Below are 26,622 nucleotides of genomic sequence, written 5' to 3' on the forward strand. Positions count from 1 at the left end.
AAATGCAAAAATCTAGCTTTGGCGACTTGCTGATGCCAAGTCATTGATGAACATAAAGTGTTTTTATAGTATTAAACACACTTTCAATGACCAATAAAGCAGCTCTACAGTCTGACCAAGAAGGACTGAACAAAGAAAATTAAGCAGGGACATTTTTAACATCACCAGACAGTAAATATCACCTTGGACCAATGTCAGTTTGAAGGTGTTGTAAAAAAATGCTCAAGCAAGCTCCTTCAAACTCCTGAAAGAAACTCTGAGCAAACGTCTTTTTAAACTAATTTAGTTTGAAATCACTTCATACCAGCTTGCTTGTTTTATGTCATTTAAGCATCTTTAGTGGTAGCACAATCGCCTCACAGCAAGAAAGTTGCTGGTTTAAGCCTTGGCTGGGTTAGTTGGCATTTCTGTGTGGAGTTTGCATGGGTTTCCTCCGGGTGCTCTGGTTTCTCCCACAAGTCCAAAAACATGTGGTACAGGTGAATTGGGTAGGCTAAATTGTCTGTAGTGTATGTGTGTAAATGTGAGTGTATAGGTGTTTCCTAGTGATGGGTTGGAGCTGTGGCAACCCCTGATTAATAAAGGGACTAAGCCGAAAAGAAAATGAATGAATGATGAATGAAAATATCTTTAGAGCGTACAGATACGATAACACACACATATAAAAACCTAAGTACAGGATGGGCTTAAGGGTTTCCAGGAACCACTTGAAGACTTTGCCACAAAGTTCCTCCATACATCATGTAGAAACCTCTTGTGCCCCTGTACTTGTGGGTAACTTAACACCTTCATTCAATTCAACAAGCAGGTTATTGACATCCGAGTAACGGTCCAAACATTTATTTGCTCATCCTTCCAAGAAAACCATGAAACCTCTGCACAAATTCCACATTCCCCAAAAACATGCTATACCTGAGAGACATCAGTGACTGAATCCTAAAGCTTGTTTTGACAGCGGCTCCAAAACACACTAGAGATGGAAGGTGGCCATGTCAAATTAAACTTTTCAAACTGTGATTTTATCACTTTGCTCATATTGTTGGTCTTGCACAAAGGTGAAAAGGTATGTCACTTCACAGCCAACCATAGAGAGCATTAATCATGACTATGTCTGAAAGTATTGATTCCTTTTCCATAATAAATATGCAAATATTCCTAAATCCAGATATATTTACTTGAGATGCTGCACAGAATGACTTTGATCAAATATGGCTTTTTGAAAAACTGATGGTTTAGATTATAATTCAGCTCTGCATGAACCGGAAGTTGCTGAGACAACTATCATCTGACAATGGGTTCTATGCATAGCTAGAGTTTAAAATCCAACGATAAACTTCCGGTGAAAGCTTAATGTGACTTTTCAAACTCACAAGGTTATTTTTACAGCATCGATGTCGTACTGTAATTACAATACATTCAGGTAAATAGACTCAAGCATTCATTTAGTTGTTCAAGCGTAAAATGAGATGAAAGACTAGCACAGTCAGTAGCAACAGGCTAGCACAGAAATTCCATTGAAAATACTGGAATTAAATTAAACTGTCATATTTTAAAGATGTGGCAGGCGAAAATGTAATTTAATGCAAGGCTTTTTGTCTGATCTGAGACCCACTTCATATAGTATATCTAACAGGCAGTGAAGATCACTGATTGTAAAGAAATCAGATCTTAAACGTGACAATTTTGAAATGGAAAGCCCTTGGGCTGCCTGGCTGAAAATTAAAAGTCTGTGTGCATATAGCCCATTGAGTTTTTTTTTTTTTATTTAAATAAACATACTTAAATAAAAGAATATATTTGAACCCAGCATAAACTCAATTCTTTAACAAAGGTTATTAAATACTGTAATAAACGCATTGTTCAATGCTAATTGGGGACTTGTTGTTATTATTTTATTTGAATTTTCAAAACCTCAACTTTGTGTAAAAAAATTAATTAACGTAATTAAAAAAATCATAAATTACATACAACATTTTATCCAGATATATATACTGAAGTATTCTGTACAGTCCACCCTGTCAAATCAGTAAAGCAACAGTTGAAAAAAAAGACACTTTCCCCTCAGGACATCATCTTCTTGTCTACCAGTTCTTATGCAATTTAACCACCTGGTGATACATAAGACACCGGTGAATCTCCTCATGTCCCCCTTTAATCTAAGCACATTCCACATGGAGTCAAGCAACCCAAATTTGAGATGCAATTAGAAGGCTGAAATTAGTCGAGAACAGACCATACAATTGAGCATAGCATAAACTGAAAATTGAGTTTAAAAGACACCTCTGGCTCGCTGACAGGGCTGTGAACTTATGTGACCGGGCACACACATACCTTGGCATAATCCGCGCCGTGCTTCTCCTTGTTCCCATTCCGACAGACGGTGTAATTATAGAACCGGGAATTTTTGATCAGCCCAACCCATTCACGCCACCCAGGTGGGATGTAGCTGCCGTTGTACTCATTCAGGTACTTCCCAAAGAAAGCTGTGAAACAAAATATAAAGAAGACAACTTGAGTCTAGAGCTGCACAATTAATTGGTAAAAGACCCACACAACCTTTATTTTAAATAACAATCCAGACCCGTAGCCAGCCTGGTGAAAGCGGTGGGATCTTAACTGCACTTTTTGATGTACCAATTACATTTCCTAAAGATTTCGATTTAATAAATATGGGGGGGAAATAATGTAGCCTATTGTAATTTATTAGGTTAATAACAAACTGGCCAGCACATTCACTTTTCCAGTTAGAATTTGGCCATTTGAATGATAAACAATAAAGCATAATAATAATAATAATAATAATAATAATAATAATAATAATAATAATAATAATAATAATAATAATAATAATTATAATAATGTAGAGCTTCAAGATTTTTTCTTGCCTCTCTTGTAAAAAAGTTAATTTGAAAAATTATGGATAACAACATCATCCTAATTATTAGTATTAAAATGAACTTTATTATGGGTCGCTTTTTGTGCTTCACACCTTTTCATTGGTCATTTTTTCTTTAAGAATAAGGTCCAAGATTTAGAATAAAGGCTACTTGTAAAATGTTTTCTCTATTTAACAACATACAGTAGACAAGTAGTGAAAGATGACATCAGTTACTTCAAATTCTGTGTGGTCTTAAAGCTTTCGGAGGGTTATTTTCACAGTTTATGGTTGCGTAGCAGTCAAAATAGGACAAATGAGCTGGTGTATAGGACAAATTCTGGACCTTTGTCAGTGGGGGGTGGGTCTTTCAAACCACAAACCCCCAAACCCAAACCCCCCTAGCTACGGGTCTGCAATTGTATGTGCTTGTTTAACTTTTAAAGGTACAATCATATCTGCTTTACCCAGAGAGCTGTTGTTTTGTATGGTTGAAGTAGATTCTGTATCTGTTAATAATATCTGTGAATTAACAGTTTAGATGTTTTGTGATTCACAAGTGTTTTCTATTTACGAATTGCATTAGAAAACAATTTTTCAACTCAACAGTTTGACAAAGTGTCTTTTATTGAAATTGAAATAATTTGAAATAATGTACTGTATAAGAAGTAATAAATAGAGAAATAAGAATGTAAAATAACAGAAAATGAACTGGCCGTTTATTATAAGGTTTGTGTACTATAATATACAACACAAAACCAGCTTGCATAACATTTTTAATAGTTTAAAGTGATAATAAAAGTCACTTTTGCACTTTAAGGTTACAACTAACTTGAAGAAAAATCAAGGTCCCATAATGCAATTCAAAAGCAAAAATAAAAACATGAATCATAAAATACAGAAAACTGCTAATTTACGTTCCATGTTCTGTGTCACAAACAATAACATTTTCACATGTGTATACTAGGACATCCTGACATTTACAATAGTGATCAATCACTGTAAAAGCAATTTCATGCTTCAGATGAATGCCAAAATACATGGCAACAAGCACTCAGGAAAAAAAGATTTTTCAAAAAACCCTGATTTAACCAGTAGCACACTCACACACACACAAAGTTATCTCGAGCAAGTATATATAAATATATATTATTTAATAAAGCACTCTTATATAAATACTTTTGTGCAATAACTAGAGCCAGACAGAATTTGCAGACATTTTTTTGCTATTTCTGAAAAGAATTTTGTAAAAAAAAAATATTTGCGGATTTATGCAGAATAATTTTAGGAGAATCATATCTAAAAACTCAATATCTGAAATAAAAAATAATACATTTTTAATTTTTACAATGGAAATCCCATTAGATCCACATATATTGTAAACAAAGCAAGTCTCTCACATAATATACACACTAAAAGACAGAAAATATTACTTTACAAACTGTATTGTAAATAAATCATTTGAACATTTAATATTCATGTTATTATATCACAATAATATTAATAAAATTAATTAAAAAACTGAATAAATATAAATTTACACACATTTACACAAGTAAATACACTGACTCAATGATAGGCTAAAAATCTATACCTGGGCCTATATCAATGACTTACCTAATTAATCTAACTTACCTAAGTTAAACTAATTAACCTAGTTAAGCCTTTAAATTGCACTTTAAGCTGAATATTAGTAAGTAAAGTAAATAAAAAGTAAAAAATTAAAATATCATGCATGGTCATAATGTCAAAGACAAAATAAATTAATTATAAAACAATCATCTTTTAAAACACACTAGACTTCTCTGTAAAACAGTAAATATTTGAAAAAGAATTTAAATATCAAAAGGGGCTAGCATTTTCTCTTCAACTATGTATGTACATAAAACATCTGTCATAACATCATCAATCTACTTTGTCTAATTAGCTGGTAAACTCGCCATTCAAAATCATGTGAGAATCCCTTTTTAAAACAAACAAAAAACTGGTGATTCTCAGTTCCAGAATGGTAGAGCTTAACTTGCGTCTGTTCAGAGAGGTCGACAAAGGCTGAAATTATCATTTATGACAACACTGCCTTTGAAGAGTACCTGTAAATGTCTGTCTGTGCATTGTATACATGTCTCCTCCACCCTTTACCCTCTAAGCTATGCCAAAACATTTTGCAGAAAAGCTGGGCAAGCAGCCAGTCTGCCCCGGAGAGTTAATTGTAGACTAACACATCAGCTGGAAAGCAGAGGCAGTGGTGAGCCCTGTATTCGGGGTCAGAATGTGCTGCCACTCAACACACACACACACACACACACACACAGCTTTCACAAACCAGACAAACCGAACATTCCTGTAAAACTTTTATTTGACCTCTAGGAACAAATGTGAGGCAAAGATTCAATGAAGTTGCAGACCACTGTCATCATTTCCAATTGATGGTTAAGGGTAAGGGTAAGCTGTTGTAACAATATATAGACAATGTTTGCTTATTTCTCTGATGTTGAACACACAAAACTTTGAGGTTAAAACATTAATACAAAACATGATTTATAATAAATATCAGTTTATAAATTTCCTAATATGTCCCAATGTTTAATGAGAAGATTTAATTTCACTTTATTCATGTATTAGATATCAGAAATTCATTTTTAAAACTAATTCCTATTAGTTTTCACCATGATCACAGCATATATTTTGTTGTATATAATATTTATAGTTAGTTTACTAGTATCCATCTTAAAGTGCAATTTAATCCTTGTGCACTGTTCAAATGTACTACCATTTTGTTATGTTAGGGATGAAAACATCCACTGAATTAAACTGCTGTAAAAATGCATCAGATATATATTTTTTTTCAAATGATTTGCATAAATCAGTTAATCAACCTTAGTCCTGATCAAAACTGCTAAATTGTTTAGAAACTTACAGGGTTTTAACACAAATGATGTCCCTGATTAAACACACAAAAATGACAGATTTTCAATATAAAAAGTAATTGTGTGTTTTTTTTATTAATTTTTTTACCTTTTATCACAGTCTTGCACATCTGAATAATTAGTAACAACATTGTCTTTGAAGCATTATTAGCTTATCATTCTTTCTCCCTAATTAACTGATGGTTGCCCCATTGACTTCCATTATAACCATTTGACGGTGCATAAATACACAGGCTTTGTTTTTATTTACTCCATGTACACTGAAAAAAATTATTCAAAGATGATTCCTTGGATTTACTAATTTTTTTTACGTTAAGTGGTTGTAAATAATTTATTTAAGCTGAATTTAAACAAACAAATTAAGTTGAACATTGCTCAATTTAATTTGTTTGTTTAAATTCAACACAAATAAATTGTGTGCAACATTTTTGCATACAACACTTTTTTCAGTGTAGTTCTGGGAGCTGAGATGCATATTTTGATTTTCTCAGACACATCACGGTAAGTGCGTAAAGGTCACTCTCACAGACACACATACACACAATTTATTTTGCTGTTATACTTTATATAAGATCCAGAATCTAAGCTTTTTTTTTTTTTTTGCACAGGCCCATCTAAAGGCTTAATAGTGCCAACTGATGATCAACAGTAACAACTACAAATTGTACCTCTTCCCAACAGGAAAAACCACTAACAATCAAAAATGCATGATTATATGGTTTTGTAATAAAAGAATGTGGTTATAATGGAAGTCAATGGGGCAGAAACATTTATTAAATTAGAGAAAAAAAAAAAAGAAAATCTAATAATTCATTCAAAGAATTAAAATCCTGTAATTTTCCAAGCAATTTAGAAGTTTAGAAGAGGTTGATTAACAGATTTATGCAAAAACTTTGGAAAAAAAATATTTATCTGATGCATTTTTACAGCAGTTTAATCTAGTGGATGTTTTCATCCCGAACATAACAAAAGGCTAGTAAATTTGCTCAGAGTGTATTGTTGAAATTTTATTTATTTTTTTGTTAATTCAAAGAATTTTCTCAAAATATGTGCAAAGGTTTTGTAAGCAAAAATCAATATGCTAACTGAAACAGAAAATATTATGGCCAAATTAAGACTCAAAATCACCCCAGAGTGGATGAAAACATCCTCAGCAGCACATAAGATTTAAAGGCTTACCTACATCAATTATCTTAACTAGACAAGTTATGTTATTAAAGCAAGTTATTGGATTACTGTGGTTGCAGTGATTACAGTGATAAGACTTACAAAATAAGTTGTCACCAAAAATCATTCTGCTAGCTCAAACACAAAAAAGTTATGGCCAAATTAAAACTCAAAATCCCCCCAGAGTAGATGAAAACATCCTTAACAGCACATAAAGGTTAAATACTTATTTACATTAATTATCTTAACTAGTCAAGTTAGGTTATTTAGGCAAGTTATTGGATTACAGTGGCTTGTTCTGTATCCAATAAAAAAAATTAAAATGAGAGGGCTAATAATACTGACCTTCAATTTAGTCTAGTTTAGTGTTGTTTAGTTTTTCTAGATTAGTTAAAATAATAATAATAATAATTTCAGCCAACATAAAAGACTTTCTACAGAAGAAAATATAAGAAAAATATAGGAATACTGTGACGTATATAATATTGTATATATTGTGTTGTTTAGTATTGTACTGAAATAATTTAGAATCAAGCAAGGTTATAAAACATCAACACACTCTCATTGTTTTTCTCACCTGTTCGGTATCCAGTGTTGTTGAGATACACTGCAAATGATCGTGGCTCATGCTGAGCTTGCCATGAAGGTGAGGAGCAGTTCTCATTGTTGGTGTAGGTGTTGTGATTGTGGACGTACTTTCCAGTCAGCATGGAGGATCGTGAAGGACAGCACATTGGTGTAGTAACAAATGCGTTCGTGAATGATGTCCCACCATCCTCCATGATCTTGCGGGTTTTGTTCATCACCTGCAAAGAGCCTGACACACAAAGACAGACAAATCCAAGGTGAGTACTTAAAGTAAGTGAGAAATGCTATGTTGTGTTAGTGTGAAATCAAAATTGACAGTTTATTTTGTTAGCACAGATTGCTATTCTTTAGGTTTACAAATAATTCACATACAATTAATTCAAGTCAATCCACTGGAAAAAAACGTTTTGTTTTTTTTATTTGTTTGTTTTGGTAATCTTAAAAAGAAAGACTGACCATTTGATTCTGCATTTGCACTTCTCCGTTGACTTCAATTTGAGGGCTTTAAGCAATATTCTTAACCATACACCTCTTACCATAGTTTGCTTTGAGGGAATGATGTGTTAAAAAGCCCCACCCTCTACTCAATACTCTGTTTTTGTTGGAAGTACTTCAACATACCGAAATAAAAGTCATTCATGCATTCATGACTTTAAATGAAGTACACATCTTAAGTCAAAAGTGGCCAGTGGAAGTGTGAGGAAGAAACAGTGCAGCATCTTTCTGTGTTTGCAGGACATTTCAGATGTCTGAGGAAAACCATTGAATTTTAAAAGAGAAAATCAATCAATTCTACGATGGCAGTCTGAAATGGAGACTTATTGGAGGTTGTGTTTTTAGGGGAAAGCTTACCACATACCAAGTGAGGGACTTTGGGTGGTAAATTAAGATGACTAACAACAACAAAAAAACAACAACAACAAGCTAATGTCTCTGGTTCAAAGTCCGAGATGGCTAAAGACACTTTCTTTCCAAGAAAGTTAATAATGATAATAATTCTGAGTTAATATTGAACAACTTAAACTTAATGGAGCTGAAGAGTGACAATATTATTGAAAACACATCATAGACAGTCACCTGGACTATTTAAAATCTATCTGCAAATATGTCAGCCTGGACCACAAAACCAGTCAAAAGGGATTTTCAGAAATTGTTGGAAATTGAGATTTATACATCACCTGAAAGATAAATAACTAAAGCTTCCCCTTAATGTATGCCATTGTTTGTTTAGATTACAATATTTGACCAAGATAGAACTATTTGAAAATCTACAATCTGAGGGTTTAAAAACAAAATAATAATAATAAAAATTAAGTAAATAAAAAATCCAAATATGAAGAAAATCACAAGTTTTTTTTTTCATTTAAACTGATTAATTGATTTTATATATTTACAGTAGAAAATGTACAAACATTAACTTTATTTAAAGGGATAATTGACCTAAAAATAAAAATGTACTCACTATTTACTGACCCTCAAACATTTACAAACCTTTATGAGTTTCCTTTTTCTGTTAAACACAAAATATAATATTTTGAAAAATGTTGAAAACATGTAACCATTGATTCCACGGTACAAAAAACATATACTATTGAAGTCAATGGTTATCGGGTTCCAGCATTTAAAAAAATAACTTCCCTTGTGTTCAGAAAAATAGAAACTCGAGTAATGTTAATAGAGTAAATTATGACAGAATTGTCAGTTACTTTTAACATTTAACACACTGTTAACATTCAAATGCTTTTTGGCACAAACTAAAAATCAATAATTTTGACTTATACAATGCATTTTTGGCAATTACCACAAATAAACTCATGCAACATAGTAAATTATGACAGAATTGTCAGTTACTTTTAACATTTAACACACTTTTAACATTCAAATTCTTTTTGGCACAAAATAAAAATCAACAATTTTGACTTATACAATGCACTTTTGGCAATTCCCACAAATAAGCTCATGCAACATACAGTAAGACTGGTCTTATGGTCCCAGATCACATATTAAAGTCAATTCAAGTTCATCTATCCAAATCAGTGAAGGGAATAATAATAAAAAGCAGTGTTTGGTCTACAGTTCCATTCCCGTGTTTCCTCAAGTTTCATTCTGTTTTTTGAGGATCTTTACAGTTACTTTCCAGCCTACTTGCTGATTCACAACTCCTGCATGCCGAGTGCTGACAAAGCCTCCAGAGAGTCGTCTGAGGTCTTGTCTGCAGAACAGATGGGCCATTAATGATGAATTGCATCTGGTCTACTCACCCAACTCCACATCCTGGTCATCTGTCATGATGAGTATGATGTTGGGTCTGATGTTCCTCCGGTCACCTTGAACTCGCCCACGCAGGCCCTGACCGCGGGTGGTGAAACCAAAGCAGACCAGTGGGGCGGCCAGGACCATCATCCAAGCCAGGCTCACCAGCTGCATCATGGGACTGCGATCGCGAATCAGAAGGTTGGAATCCTCACAAGGTAATCTGTTCAGAAAAGAGCAAAGAGATGTTAATGCTTCTGGTTTTCCGAAGAGGCCAAAACAAATGTTAAAAAAAAATTGGAGAGACTAAAAAGAACCTCAAGAAGACAAACGACAATTCCAGAAGCTTCGACAAATCATGTGCATCTGCTTTTAAACTTAATTTTCACAAGCACAGGAATAGACCATTGTAAAACTCAATGGTTGCACTGAAAATAAACATAAAACGCCCTCTTAAAAGGCATCAATGAATACATTAAACTTTCTTTTTTAATTATTAAAGTGCTACTTTACCAACACAACATGCAGTTTTAGATTACCAACGTCACAAATAACTCAAATCTTCAGCCTGCACTCATAAAGACACACTTTCTTAAAGTCAGAAAGGCCTGAGTGTCTCTCTCCGTGTGTGCAGACAAGCCAGTTCTTTCTTTCTAATCAGTCACACTGCTTCAGTACTACTGAAGCTTTCCTATTGGCTATCAGGGGCAGAACCGGCCAACACCCAGCCAATCAGATTTTGTCAGCATGGCTGTCAGTCAAAAGGCCCAGAGCTTGTGACCCCTAGCGGACACCCAGTGGGACTGATGAAGGCAGTAAAGGGGAGAGAGGGTTACGCTACATTAACCCTAGTGCTGCAGTCGCCCGTCACAGATTTACACACTGACCCCTTTTACACAGCATGGCATTCACTCTGGCTCAAAGATGACTCAGTGAAAGCATGTATATTCCATAAAACATGCCTGAGTTTTGGTACTTGCATATGAGGTGAGGTGATTTTATATATTTATTGTACCTGCCGACTGTGAGCATGCACAGAAGTGGGCTTGATTGATAACCCTGTCTGATGTTTGGGAAAGTTTATTATAGAAACCATATGGAGGGACATATTTCATGTGGCTCCATGCTGATCTTGGTTTCTGATCAATGAGCTGTTAAAAAGGTTGAACATTTATGCACCTGAGCCTCATTGCTTGTCATATATTTGGCTTGAGATTTTTGCTTGAAAATGAAGCTTGAATAAAGATTTTGCAACTTTGCAAGTTCATGTCAACTTACACTAAATCCCTGGTCAGATCACACGATTTTGTCACAATTTCAAATGGGCGTCCTGACAAGATTCAGTTGTTTCTTCTTGTGTAATGTGGCATAGTTCACGACAACCGATACCATGTCTGTGACGCGTCACGACACCGTCGAAAAAATTCTAGCATGTTATATTTTTTCCCCGATCTTTACTACGGGTTCCGACACTGGACATTAGGAGCATATAATTTCTCAATTATATCTGCAAGTGCTGCCGTTAATCCGCAGGTCAGGTAATCAAAAAATAGGCTGCATATTTACTTATAGGTGGTTTTCAGGTGGATAAGATTAATCATTGGTTATGCAAACTTTATTTTTTCTAAAATATTAAAGAGTTTTAAGCAATTTTATTTGACAGACTGGCACAAATATGCAGACATCTCCATTCTCACAACGAGTTTCTGAGTTCTCTTAGCCTTCCAACTGAGTTCATTCTTCCAAGGTAATCTGGAAACATGTTCAGTGCTGCTAATACATTTTAAAAGCCTGTCTTTCTTATTCAAATTACTTGATTAAACTAACTAAATTGAAACTCACTGGCAATGGATGATTTTGTCATTAAAAATCAAAACGGTTTAAAATAAGTTTCTCTAAAACTGTGAATATTTCAATTCAATTTTATTTAAGCTAGATTTTATTTTGATTCACAAACCAGTTCTGGAACTGAAGCACATAGCGGACAGGTTTTGAAGCACTTCACCTCAGATGTTATTCGTTATTCTTGTTTGTCTAATAGATAACTGTCCAACAAAAAATACATTAAAATTAAGATATAAATTATACCAACGAAATTTGTTTCAAAAAGCTATTTAAAAATATACAAATAATTTATTGTTTAAGCCCGTCCACTACTCGACTGAATGGGTGGATGATTTTTTTTGCTCCATGGAAAATAAGGATTTAAATAATGCTTCACTGTTATTGTTGTATCACAGACCTCTGTCATATATTTGCTATTTTTTTTAATATGTCATTATTTTGTCTTGAGCATCTGATTGTTCCTTGGTGCTGATGTGCTTTCATTTTCTTCGTCTCACTCGCGGTGAGTTCAGGCAAGGGAGTGTTTAATGAGCAACCCTGCCTGGAAAATATATTTAGATTTAAAAGAAAATATCTTAATATTAAAAAGGAAAAATATGTTTGAGCCTATCAATGTCATAATAAATGCCCTTACATAATCAGCAAGCATGAGTGTTTATTGAGTTTGACATACGATAAAAAAAAAAACATATAAGTTACGATAACAAAAATTGTTATAGCAACACTTGTGACTGCTTTGGGAAATAACTCTCATCATAGACGTCCCGGGATGATTTATTGTGAAGTAACATATAGTCTGGCACATTTGTTAGATACTACAAGTCAAGATTTTATCAAGACAAAACCGCATAATCTGAGATAGTGACTTTTGTAACAGACAATAACAATTTTGTGATCTGATCTGGGCTTAACCCCAACCTTACTATCTGCTAATAGCCTAAAGAGACTTAACTGGCATGTATGTGCAACGCATCTTGTATTGAATAAAGTAGTGTTCAATAGACAATCAAAAAGTGATACAGAGTTCCCTCAGAATTTAAACACAAAAGAAGATGTTTTGAAAAAAATAGCTGGTAACCAAATATTTGACCATAGCCATTGACTTCCATAGTATATATGTCAGTATATGGAAGTAAATGGGCAGCATGTAATGTTTGGTTACTACCATTCTTCATTCAGTGTCTTCAACAGATGAACGAAACACGTAATGGTTTATAACAAGATGAAGATTTCTGGGTAAATTCTCCCCTTAATTACCTCTAACATAGTTGTTTGACAAGAAGACCAGTGAAGGGCACAAAATACCTGAGTAAATTAGAACCAGCACCAATTTTGCAGTATTACCACAAGGCCAATGTGTCCACATACTTAAACTACACTGAAAAAAATGATTGAAAAATTATTCCTTGGATTTACAATTTCTTTTACATTAAGTAGTTGTAAATAATTTATTTGGGCTTAATTAACAAGTTAAATTGAACATTACTAAATTTTATTTGTTTGTTTAAATTCAACCCACATAAATTGTTTGTAATAATCATTTTTTTCAGTGTAACAATTCTCCATTTGAGAAATGGTAAAAGTAATGTGGGTTAAAATCATGGTACGATAATCACAATACCTTTCTTTCTTTAAGGTACATCTAATCTAATGTGACTTCTTATAAGAAAATGATGTTGAATAGAAAATCATACAGATGATGTGCGTCCTCTCATATAGAGCTCTAGAATTTCTTCTTTTTTTTGGATTTCAGACAGGCAGCATGAAGGATAGTCAGTCCAGTCACCCTGACAGCACTGTGCAAACACTGGCGCTGTTTAGACAAACCCCTGGTGCAGGGAATGGCAGGATCCAGTCAGATCAGAATGTGCGTGCACACATGCACACAGTTTCAGATCTCATAAAAATATAGAGAACAACTCTCTGATTCCTTCATTCACATATATACTTCTTTTTCATTCTTTTTATGTCTACACGGTGCAAATTAGGTTGACTTTTCAGCATCAGTATTCAATTTAAAGTGCTAAATGAATCCTTTCATTGGCCTTCTCATGTGACACTCAAGGACGAACAATTGTGTGAAGTGCCTCCAGCAATTTAAATCTAACATTATTAAATTCAGCCAAAAAAAAGTCTAGATATGAGCCAATACGTCTATTTAGCTCAATCATGTGTTCCTCAAGCAACCCAAAATTAAACTGTCTCTGCCCTCAAAGATGACACATTTACCCTCATTCCAGCACTGTAATTTTAGAATACAGTCAACCCAAAATAGCTCTTCTATTTTCTTCCCTAGAGGGAAAAAAAGGTCGAGAATTATAATTTCGTTTTAATTACCCTCATTACTGTGAAAATGCGTTCCAGTTGGTGGCACTGGCAAGAACACAAACCACTACTTTGCTTTTCTTTGACACTTGCGTCCTCCACTGACCTCTCGCTCTATGAAAAACAGTCCTGCTATCCTCCATTTCCATGAATAATGGGAAACAAAGCATCCACACTTCCATGACTCTCTGACACTGAATCAGCATTGGGCTGGTATGCAAAAATGATGTGATGTTTGTGTCTGAAGCCTTCAGCGGAAAACCTGGCAACTTCCTCTGGCTTTAGTCGGACTGTTATTCAGATTAATGGGCTTGTAATGTGCAGAACAAAACGTACTTCCAACTTGCTTGCTTTAAATTTGTATTATGCAACTATTTAAGAGTCAGTTATACCGAAGACCAGTGCACTAAACTATGGAGAGAGCAGAGTAAGAAATTCAAACGAAGGAATCAAGGGGAAAGGCTTGCAAGTACTGGGAAAATATTGCAATTATTACTATTAAAATTCTGGATTAAAACTTGCAAACAAAAAGGCAAACTGTAAGATATAAATATATATGTATACTAATAAAATAAATAATTCACTTTTAAGTTACACTTGTTCACCTGCTTGATAACACAAATGCAACACATGTACAGTATGATGATCTGCAGAAGACGAATCATTTTTCAAGGGTCACGAAACACTAAAACACATTTTTGGAGATGTTGCTAGTCAAATATATGTCCCATGTTGCTAAAAACACTATAAGGACACGTATATTTCACAAAAAAAATTTTTTTTTTTGCGTTATTTCGAGCTAATTTTGAAGCTACGACACGGTGATTAGATCCTTGGGTGAATTCCAGCGTGTTGACTGGATGTCTGTACTGGCCAGTACAACGTGACGTCCTTTAGCTTTTAGAATTAATTCATGAGAAAGACTTCTAAGTCTTTCCAGACGGCCAATCAGCACGCTCTATTGTGTATGAGGTGCAACTTCATTAATATGCATGATAGCTACGAAGACGGTGTTTAGAGGGCAGAGAGACGCCACGTTTTGTTGCCAACCGTAATTAAAACAAGTGGAAGAAGAAGAATTGTTTGGAGACATGGGTCGTCAGTGTTGCGTTTATAAATGTGCTGCAACGAAGGTTTTGTTTTCATTCCCCTGCTATGAGAGCACAGCTGGAGTCATGTGTGGATTACAGTGGTCTGCTAACACAAGACAAAAATATGATTGTAAGGAACATTTTTACCCGAGAGCTTTTCAAATCTGGAAATGGTGAAATCCGGATTTGCCACTCATTTGGAAAAGACATGGTTCCAGTTCGTGTTGATTGTCCTGTCACTACAAATTTGGTGAGTGTGTGATTAGTGTTTTTTGTTTATTCAGAGGCAAAGTTAGTTAGTATCGTCAGCAGTACTCTTTCAGTTTCTAAAGACATACCTTAGTCAAAAGGATGTAGTTACTAAGTTTACAGTACATTAAGATCACTACCACATTATGGGCTAAAAGATCTGCTGTAAATTCTGTAAACACCTTAATCAAACAATTACTGTCGTACAGGATTTTCGCCGCAGTTTGTGACAGTATAGTCTATACACACACAGCTTTCTGACGCTACCTACCGAGTGCATCTAAGTTACCTAGAAATACTTAGGGTTTTTTTCTCTCATACTCTTCCAGCAGTTCCTCGCATTCAATATTTTGTTTGTCACAGGGGACATGCATGAAATGTTCCTGAATGAAAGTGAAAGTGCCAAACTGCAGTTAAAGTTGACAAATTAATAATTTGGCAAATAATTCGATTACTGATGTCTATGTAAACACAGTCACTTCTCCCCTGCCTCAGTGAAAATCAGCGCATTCCCAAACTGAAACTCCCATTTTTATGCAAATCCTTCCCTTTTTCCCTCCCACCTAAACACAGCTGTACTCACCCACTTTTTTGCCTTTTTTCCTGAGACAGGGGGGTTTCATGGCCCTTTAAGGATATTAGTGCACTTGCTGAGGCTATAAGATTCATGCAGCATCACCAAAATGGGACAAAAAAAATGGAAAAATATGGATCATCATTGGTGGTAGAGATATTGTCTTGGCACACTTTGGCCCCCTAGTATGCACTGTGCATAGTTTAAACACTGACGTCTAACGTTGCGGGTCATTTTCTTCTCAGTCAGTTCTTTACTTTTTGGTTTAAGTATATCAGGGCATTGGGTGTCAGAGTGGCACAGTGAGTAGCACGACTGCCTCACAGCAAGATAGTCCCTGGTTCGAGCCCCGGCTGGGTCAATTGGCATTTCTGTGTGGAGTTTGCATATTCTCCTCGTATTGGCGTGGGTTTCCTCAGGGTGCTCTGGTTTCCCCCACAGTCCAAAGACATGCGGCATAGGTGAATTAAATAAGCTAACTTGGCCGTAGTGTATGTGTGTGAAAGAGTGTGTATGGATGTTTCCCAGTGTTGGGTTGCGGCTGGAAGGGTATACGCTGTGCAAAACAGTTGGTGGATAAGTTGGAAGTTCATTCCGCTGTGGCGACCCCTGATTAATAAAGGAACTAAGTCAAAAATAAAATAAATGAATGATATTAGGGCAGTGTGGTTCATGGTCTTTATTGACACCAACTGGATACGCACATCTGTTGAGCACTATTCCTTTGTAGACCTGCATTGCTGGGAAACACAAGAAAGCTTTCTTCTGGTCACAGACGAGCACTAGAGCAAGCATCTCCTTAGCCCTTATTGTTTTCAGGGATTAGAGGAAATGACCCAGTAAATTAGCCTCTACTGTACTAATCAGGGCTAAGCTGGGAGAATAATATTTGGGATTTATTAAGAAAAAAAGGTCTGGAAGGTTCAAAGGAGCAAAACAAAAAGGCTACTATTGGATTTTTCAAGTCTGACACGCAGCTGCCAAAAAATTGGCCCTTATGAAAGAGTTGCAATTTTCAGATTAATGGATGACAGGTCAGAGTCCTTTGGTGTGATCCAAAATATGTACTTTTATTATTTCACTATGCTTTCTTCCCCCCTTCATGTGTACTGAGGCATTCGCCCCCACTTTTTAACCACATAGCTGTGTTTTCTACCATGTAGCGCTATCAGAGACAGCGGCTCGGAGGTTCTTGGCAAGAAAAAAGCCACTACTGCTGCCTGTGGTAGAGGCCTAGACCACATACTTTCATGCACCCTGAACCCCCTTTGACCCATGTGGTAATGTGGAGTGGTTAACCCAAACCTCAAGCACCTGGACCCTCAGAAGCCTCTCCAAAATGAAGGCCTCTGAATATACAGAAGGTACACAGGTAAGGATAGATGAGTTCCTGGGGAAAAGACAGCACGATTAAGATCAGAATGTCATGACCCGGCACATTCTTTTTAACCATGCTGGGGTTTTATAACATCTAGACTGCATCAGGAAAAGTCTGGTTTCTGTCAATCCCTTGTCCAGGAAGACGAAAATGGCAAGGCCGCATTCATAACATGTGTGATCAGCTTCTAAAAATCACTTAAATGCAAACCCTGATCTAAGTCATCTTGAAGTAATTCCTTTTAAAGCAAAGCACCACGCAAGACCTTGTCCTTCACCATGGCAAAGTTGTTTGTGCATCTTCATTGCAAATGAGAGTCCTCGTGAGCCAAGAACTAGTATAAATCAAACCAGATGGCACAGCTAAATAGTGAGTCAGCCATTCATAAATGCAAGGTTTCCATAGACAAAGACAGTCTCGAGGGCTAATCCCCCTTTCCATTCCCTCACTATAGAGACTTTGCTTCATGCTCTCCACAGAATGTGCCTGTACAGAAGCCAAGACACTGGAGAACAATCAGCAGTAAGATCCCTTCACAGTTTACTGATTGTGACAGTTGCATTTCAATTATCAACGATGGGACAAATTCTCAAAATGTCCCATTATGACATAGAAATCACTGAATCAGTGTCCTGAAATGACACACCTGTGGCAGGAGTCGATGTAACAGAAATTTTCATTTTTGGATCAAATATTAGTATTATCTAGGCCCTTTTTGCACTTGGTATTACAATCATTTTGGTCTACTGCCTCACAAATAGAAAAGGGAGAAAAAGGTTGCAGCTTCTATGTGGAGTTTACATGTTCTTCCCATGTCCGCGTTGGTTTCCCCCAGGTTCCCCGGTTTCCTCCCACCATCCAAAGATATGCATCATATGTAACAGACTAAGCCAAATGGCCACTTTGTCTAGCTCCCAGCATCAATATATTTCCTTGACAAAGAAGTTCACCTTAGTCTCATCAGCCGGGACGTTTTTGAGATCTACCTGAGCTTAATCTCCCCTCTCGCCTGCAAACAGGAGGGAGCCCTGGGCTCGAGGACCCCTCAGCTTAGTGTGAACTCTTGCAATGGCTGATGAATAACAGTCAACTCATCGTGCCGTTAAATAGAGTGACTGTTTAATATCTGTTAACACTTTATTATGATGGTTCTCCAACAGGCAGTTATTAATTACCCTAACAGTGTGCTAAATCACTAAGCTACTTTGTAGGGTTGGGCAATTAATCGAAGGCAGAGCAGCATTTACTACACAGTGGTAGTACACTGACAAGCTATGTAAAATTCATGCTTCAAGAGTTCACACTTAGATATTGCTTGATAACATTAGCAGGTTTGACATGCTGTCCCGGGAGAGAAGCCTGAGCTCGGAGATAATTGAGCCCAGGGCTCCCGCCTGGTCTATGGGCAAGTAAGGGGGTACGAGAACAGGTAGTGCTTGAGAGGAAAAGGGGGAGATGGGGTGAATGGGGGTGGGGGTGGTGTGGATTCTTCAAAAAATGAAGATATGGGAGTAATACTAGGGCTACCTACGGTGAGTTTGGATTAGTCCGATTGGCTTAATAATGACTACGGATGAGAGACCTGCCGTGATAAATAATTTCACGTGCTCCTCTCGAAATAACTTCAAAACTTCACTTAAAATTTAAATCCATAAAAATCAGATTATCATGAATTTAAGATACTTGTCTAATATAATAACAGCTATTTGTGTCGCTTCTCAGTGAACTACAGCTGTATGTAGTAAATGCTGCCTATGGAAATACCACGTTTTTACTAACTCACTTCATAACTTCAGTTGGGCGTTTGAAACTAATTTATTTGTTAGATGTTTAAACAGTCATTTAGATGATAATTCATAATAATTTAAATGATCACATTTGTACATTTTAGTACGATTTGTCCATCCCACAGTGAGAGGTAGGGTTTCGGGTGGCAATGCCTCTGCTTAATAATGTAACGCTTTCATACTAATTAAATTGCATAAATTTGTACGAATAAGCCACTTTTCTGACAATGCAAAGAATAGTTACGTTTCCTCGTAATATTGGGCTGTGTTTGATCATGTCTGGAGTTTCCACAAAAGAACATCCTCTGGCATTCAGTGGAGATTTACTACTGATCCCATAACATGAGTAAATGAGCATGACAATTGGAGGTCTGATCAATCAGATTTGTGATTTAATTTAAACCGATCGTCCAGCCCCAAATTAGCCATTGGAATGTCTAATGGTGACCATGAAATTTAAGTGTAAGGCTTTAATGAAGATTATATGACTGCACATAGATACATGTCTGCAGAGCCCTCACTCATATTTCTGTATTCTGATTATTCCCATCAGGGAGAAATGATTACTTAGCCACAGAATTTTGAGGTTTTGGTTTAGCAATGTTTCTTTTTTGAAATCAGCCAAGACTTCGCTTTTATTGTCCACAGTGTCAAAACCTACAGTGTCGTGGAGGACTGTGGTCAGGGCACACCGCATGAACCTCTGTCAAGAAGTGCCGTCCACCCACATGGGAGAAAGAAAAGGCAAAAAACAAGTGCGATGTGACCAGTTTTAGAGTGTGTGTTCCCAAAGTAGCTCCTCTTTGCTCAATCCCTTTCATGGCACATTCTGTTCTCACTGATGGAACAGAGGGCTGATGATGTGGTAAGAGCAGGAATGTAAAATCTGACTGAAGTGGCTTTAGTTTGCTCTCACACCACTGGACCATTCTGCTTAATCACTGCAGAGTGAATGGATACAATGCAGTGGCATGAACGACAGCCGTGCCAAATCACTTGCACGCAAACACCTTTTCTGAATGGGAAAACCACATGCAGCTTGCATGAGGGCTCATAGAAGAATCTATTTTTGGATCAGACACCTCTACTTGATTAAGTGAATTATTTTTTGCACAAAACATGTATACTGTATTCATTATAATTATAATGAAAGATTTGAATTAGTCCCAAAACATGTTGTGGACACTCCAAGTTATCTTTCAGACATAAGTCATTTTAAAGATTTTTAAATAAACACTAAAAAATAAATCACATTACAATTGCTGATTATTTAAATAAATATGTTCTTATGAATAGAGAATAAATAGAAAAAATGAAATTGTGCATCCCTTAAATTCTAATAGTTGTCTATAGATCCTATTGTTTTAACAGTAATGAACTTTAAAATAAAAACACTGCCCAGACGCTAATTCTTGATGCGAGATATTTACAGGATTTAATCCATACAAACAGAGAAAGCCCCATTTTTACATCACGATGACTACAGAAGCTTCATGACAAAAGCAACCTATACAAGTCTAAGCTTTGCCCTGGTAGTCACACAACTCCAACAGGAGGAGACTTTCAAACAAGTTCTTTCAAATGCAAGGCCATATGCTAGAAACATCCCAGTGATGTCCCTGGGATGTTTTTCTGTTTGGCGCTTGCTATCTTTCTGTGTGCATCTAGACTTGAGGCTACATAAGTTCTTCTATCTGCTAGAACAGCTGAGCAAACTCCAAAATCAAAATCAGGAAAGGCAGCAGTTGTCAGCGAGCCAGCACAGAAATGCCACTGTCCAAATAAGAGCACATGCCATATGGATGCCTGTAGGCCAAAGAGCTCAATCCTGACTGTTATCTTGCAGTTTTTGAAGACATGGACAAAAACAACCAAACTCTAATAGTTATTTTAAAAAGACAGAATGATGTGGTTTTTGCCTTTACCAGACACACACAAACTACTATGATTACTTAATGGTTTCATTGTTAGAACTATATTTAGTTAGTCTTTAAATGCCATAACGAATGACATATGCATTGACAGTGTAGTTTCAGAGTAAATAGCAATGAGTTTATGCTAATCTCTACCCCTCCCACAGGACCTTAAAAAGAAAGGACTCTATGTTCTCTTACCTAACAGGGAGCATCTCCTTCATTATGAATGTGCATGTTAATATAATTTAATTAATCTGCCTCCCATTGACTTCAAAGTCCTACTCCACAAGCATGGGGAGTGGGAATTTGGACCAATGAGATTTGAGATTCTACTCTGCAAAATTTAGCAACTAACAAAACAGTCCTGTCGCAGAAGATTTTCTTATTATAATTTTTTGGCAGAAATAAAATGTTAGGACAGTAGTAGACGGGAAGGTTGGGTAAATAGTTATTTTGTGATTTTGTGTGGAGTGTGGACTATAATTTCAGAGAATTTGAAACACACATGCCATGGCCACTTTAGTTCCTGACCAAGCTGCCAGCTCACATTAGCAGGTTCTCCAGTGACACTGGCCTCACATACACCTTCACCCAGCTGCAGCTGATGGCAGTCGACCATACTGTCGATCAAGAACCCTAGTCACTGGGCCTCTCTTATACTTTAAAGCCCACCCAAAACCTCCCTTTAATCTCCACACATATCTACCCTTTATTTCTGAATGCCCAGGCAGGGGGGCTGCATCGACCTTTGAGAGTTTTATGATTTTTCCATAATCCAATATACTAGCACCAAAGAGGCCCCCAAAGTCATGCTGTCTGGGAGTGACGGTGGCGCTATGGGTGACCTGTACTGCAGCATATGTGACTCAGGGGTGCTGTGCCGCATCTCAACAACTGTGAGAGAGAAAGAGAGAGCAGCTCACGAGCTTAAACATACAGGGCACAAAATTCAGAGCTAAGCAAATTCCATTCAGCTCCTCCTCGGCTTGGCTTTGGAAGAGATTAGCTTTCTCTCATGAAGGCCCAACTCATTAGCCACCTGCAAAGTTGGCGCAGCATAGTCCAGTCAAAACTTTAGACCTCCTCGACATTCTCGAGCTACTTACCCTGCTGTTTAAATGCAAGTACAATCGACTAAGATTGCCAGGTATGGCTGAAATCAGCCTTGACCAAATTTGGCAGTGTTTTAGCAAAAACCTATTGGAGATTCTTCCTAGCATTTTTGCTTGAGTTGGAGCAACTGATGCAAACCATCTTCGCCTCACTCGGTCAGCTGGGAGGTCTCACTGGAGAGGTTTTCAGCCCATTCCTTTAAGTGTGTGGTTAATGAAAGAAGCAAAAAAGCAGATCTCCAAAGACAGCATAATGGAGGAGGGGCAATGTCAAACATTTGGCCTTTGATCAACTTGGTATATGACAAATAACAGAGAAACAGACACAGTAAAAGCATTTTATGGGTCTTTGGTGGGAGGGGGCCAGAAATTAATTACAGCTGCAACCAGCCATACCATAATAAATGTGCTTCTTTGTTTTGAGAAATTCTTTTCTGTCACAGCCTTTGACGTTAGTTCACTTTCTCCACAAAACATACGTCAATACGTGGGGAAAAATACACTTTTTAAAACTCCATATCCAGATTGTAGTTAAAAACCAGTTAAAGAAAACCTCGCAACAAATGTTTCATCTTAGTATAATTTTTCTAAACAGATATCTTCATCTCACCACAGTGGCAAATACACCAAACACATTAAAATGCCACATAAAGAAAATATTCAAATTGCTTCAGTGAGTTTCCACTGATGTAACTATCCCGAATAAATAAATCTATGTCTTTTCCATGAAATCAGCAGCCAGCTCCCACATGAAGAACTCAAGGAGCCAAGCAAATCTGTTTGAGCTGGAGTATCATTACCGCTTAAGTGATCCTAATATTATATGTGCTGTTCTCTGATTGAAGACGCATGGCAACATTAAAAGTCTGAAGACATAAATCAATAGCTATTTTAAAAGGGGTGCCACTGGGCCACATTTATACCACGGGGGTTCCGTGTCTTGGAAGCCCAGTTAGTAATCATCACGGGTCGGTGAAAAGACCTGGCCACAGATGTATACAAATGAAATGACCCAGGAAGATCTGATAGTGATTGATGAATATTCCTACTGGAACACTTGTCAAAACATATTAGCTCTTTTAAACATGTTTCCTTGACAGGGAGGACTGTAAATCCAAGGTTTTGCGCACTTGCTTGAGTAATATGAAAATGTGTGATACTTTTTTCTGAATCCAAGAAAATTCAGTTACTTTAGAAATCACAGACACCCCTTTTTTCACTCACACTGTTGTTGACACCTGGCTTGTGTCTGATCTCAAATTGTTCCGTACCTTTCCATGAAAAGAAAGGGGGTTCAAGGACAGAATGTTTGGTTCAACTCCAGCCTAAAACTTGCTCAAACCAAGCCAATGAGAAGGAAAATTACAGACACTGTCAGATACTGTAATAATAGCATTTACTATTATTGCACCATATTGTCATACTTGTCTAAATATGTGAACTGTGCACTAGAGGTCTGCATTCTCACGGCTGTACCAGATTTCTTGCAAAGTGCGAACAAATTTTTGAATAAAACACGATAACGGCTGGTAACTCTGGTGTAATTTGAATGGGAGCTGGCGGTCTAGCAATATAGTGTTCCCGAGTCCCAACATTATTTCAGAACAGCATATCTGTAATTTCCTCATTTTTATTGAGCACCGCCAGTGCTCACGACTGTTACACATACTGAACAAATGACCAGTGCTTTCTGCACGTGCATTTTATTCACACAGTCTGTGCGCGCATCATCTGCATAATAGTCCTCAGAAGGGGCTTTACCATGGCAGAGCAAAGTGAAGATGCGCTGTCCTTAAAGGACGATCAACTTGCATTAGAAAATGCTCAGTTTACTGTTAGGAAACTCACATCAGGCAAATCTGATGTATGGAAGCCTTTTTCATGCATTGTTGACTCAAATGACAAAAAATGACTGTTTGCGTGGTATGATAATACCTCAAAGTTTTACTCTTTAGCAGCCACCAAGGGGGTCGTACACCAGATGCACCGCTCAGTGCAGCACCATGCATTTTAAAATTCTAAACATAGGCTTCTATCAGAGTGCGCGCACTGGCATTGCAAGTCGGCAGCTGTCTGCGATGCTGCAAGTCGGCAGCTGTCTGCATTGACCATCTACGACTCAGGACACTGCCATCTGAATAGTTTCATTTTAAATAACACGCGAATGTGCACGTCCGGCAAATGTTACTTCCAACTATCATACTTATGGTGTAGAGCGGCACATTCGGTGTGTGACCAGCTTCAGAAGACTGGAATCTCAGTTTTAAGGTGGCACTCATGTCTTATCACAAAGGGGCAAACAAAACTGACATTTAGTCTACAATCCTTGCACAACCTATAGTTTTATCTATTATCTGTCTCTTTTGGTAGTACCCAAGTTAAACATGAGATTTTGTAAACCAGATCTAAATTTAGTGGAATTGGTTGGGTAGAAAATTATTCTAAGTGGGCAGTGGGTGAACAAAGACTGAATTTGCAATGGGAGCGGTTGCGTGTGGAATAAAACCTGGCGGGAGCTAGATAAAAAAAAAAAAATCAGTCCCTCGCAGACCTCTACTGTGCACAAAAGTGACTCCGCATATGAAAGTGAGTTAATCAAGGGTTTTAGTTTCAGTACTGTAAAAGAACAGATGAGAGTACCAGAAGTTGGTACTGGTGCTAGAATCAATCCCAGTACTGAAATTCTGTACTGCTTGCAGAAACACTGGGTACATAATGTGGGCTACATAATGGTTATTGACCATATTCTACAATGCAAAAGTGTGCTTGTTTTTACGATTGTTTTAGGACTTACGATTCAGTTGCCTATGGGATAAATTACTTTGAATAAAAAAGGCAGAAAATGGTCATACTACTTGCTCTACAAACAAGTGTGTTCACAACTATACATAAAAAGTAGAATAATAGATTAAGAAATTGTCAGTTTGCAACATCAAGCAGCATAAGCTTTTTTTTTTTTTTACATCTAACAATCAATGGAAGTGAACGAGACCGGAAGTCCCGAGCCAAAAAGATTGCAATGGCTGCCCCCACTTGTATGTCAAGAATCTGGCCAATAGTGAGGTAAATGCACATCATGTGTCATTGTTATTGTTCATTTGTCATGTCTGTGTTCATCTGGCTGAGAACAGAATTAGTCTATGATTCCATTGACTCCATATTGTTAATGTAATGAGTCAAACTCAATTTTGTTCAAGCCCCAAATATAAATACTTACTCTAATATCTCTGCTTATGGCAGTCCTGGAACCCATGTCTGAAAGTGGGGAGACTGAGACTGTGTTATTCCATTTAATGCCAGGATCAGCTTTCAACTAACACTTATTTCATCAGTAGGACCCCGAAGTACAGGATTTAGTTACTTCACCTTGGATGGCCACATAAGTGAATATCTCAGAGCTTTACATGTTGTCAAGAAGCACAAGCAAAGCCATCAGCAGTGTCCAGAGCATGTCTTCTGCAACTTGAAGGCTTGAAAATATACTAGGGGCGCTTAGGAGCAGAATTCCAAACTGTTTTTGGGAGGGGTAAATGGGTGGATGGAGGGCTCTGTCAGCAGGCCCCAGTCAGAACATTTCTGTCCTAATGTGAAATGGTACACTTCCAGAATGTAGGGCATGTACAGACAGAATCTCTGCATAAAGACAGCGACTAGCAGAAATCCCATCCATGACCCTTTCTGTCAGTGTCTGCTTTAGATACCAGTGGGATGTTACTCATAAAAGAAAGAAAAAACCTATTTGTTATCCATCTCTTCAGCTACAGACACACACAGAAAAGCAACCTATAATTTGTACTCCAATGCTCCTCTTGCCAGTGCTCAAGGCGTAAATGCGTGTGGCTTTTTTTTTTAGAAGCGTGCGATCACATCATTTGTAACGTAATTAACATTGAGTGCACTGGCATTTTTCTGACACCTGTACTTACAGGTCACGCCCCATCCACAGACTGTATGATCTTAAAAAAAAAGAAAAGAAAAATCACAGGATTCAGCTGTACAGCCAAACTTTCACATGCTTTTACAAATCCAGAGCCAGCAGGCCAAACCTAAAATGCTGAGTGCCAGAGAAAAACATGCCATATGTAAATGAGCCCGAGCAGAGTTCTGCAATGCCCTCTGGGATCCTCAGCTGGCCTTTCCTTTTTTTAATAGAAGACAATTTTAATCTAAGGCCCTGTTTACACTAATACGTTTTTTAAAATGCATAAGATTTGGTATGGTTAAACCTTCCGTCTACACTACCTCCAAGTTTTCGAGCACCGAAAACGCTGAAGAGGCCATTTTCATTTTAAAACGCTGCTGCTCCGTGTCAGTGTGGATGGGGGAAAATGGAGACATCTGAAAATGGAGGCATGGCTACCAACATTCATCTGTTTGGGGCTTTTATCTCAATATTAAGTGCACAAAGTTCAGTCTTTCTTCCTTAAGTTCAGACTCAGCAAGTTTTATTTGGAAAACAAACTCCCGAGGACATGTTGGGTAGATCTTCAAAGGGAACAGTATAGTTTATAACATCATTCCCATCACCCTGCAGG

General features: G+C 37.0%; 1 protein-coding gene across 4 annotated transcripts in view; it reads right to left on the reverse strand.

Moving 5' to 3' along the window:
- sulf1 (sulfatase 1) overlaps positions 1-26,622 on the reverse strand; it is a 73,127-nt gene that overhangs the window by 40,059 nt on the left and 6,446 nt on the right. For all 4 annotated transcript variants that reach the window (XM_056450259.1, XM_056450258.1, XM_056450260.1 and 1 more), the window contains exons 2-4: positions 9,819-10,033; positions 7,547-7,786; positions 2,332-2,483 (exon numbers count right to left, since the gene is read on the reverse strand). In XM_056450259.1, the coding sequence (XP_056306234.1) occupies positions 2,332-2,483; positions 7,547-7,786; positions 9,819-9,987 (561 nt within the window). In that variant the 5' untranslated portion in view covers positions 9,988-10,033. The remainder of the gene's footprint in view (positions 1-2,331; positions 2,484-7,546; positions 7,787-9,818; positions 10,034-26,622) is intronic.

This window comes from Danio aesculapii, chromosome 24 (genome assembly GCF_903798145.1).
Source record: "Danio aesculapii chromosome 24, fDanAes4.1, whole genome shotgun sequence".
Lineage (NCBI taxonomy): Eukaryota > Metazoa > Chordata > Actinopteri > Cypriniformes > Danionidae > Danio > Danio aesculapii.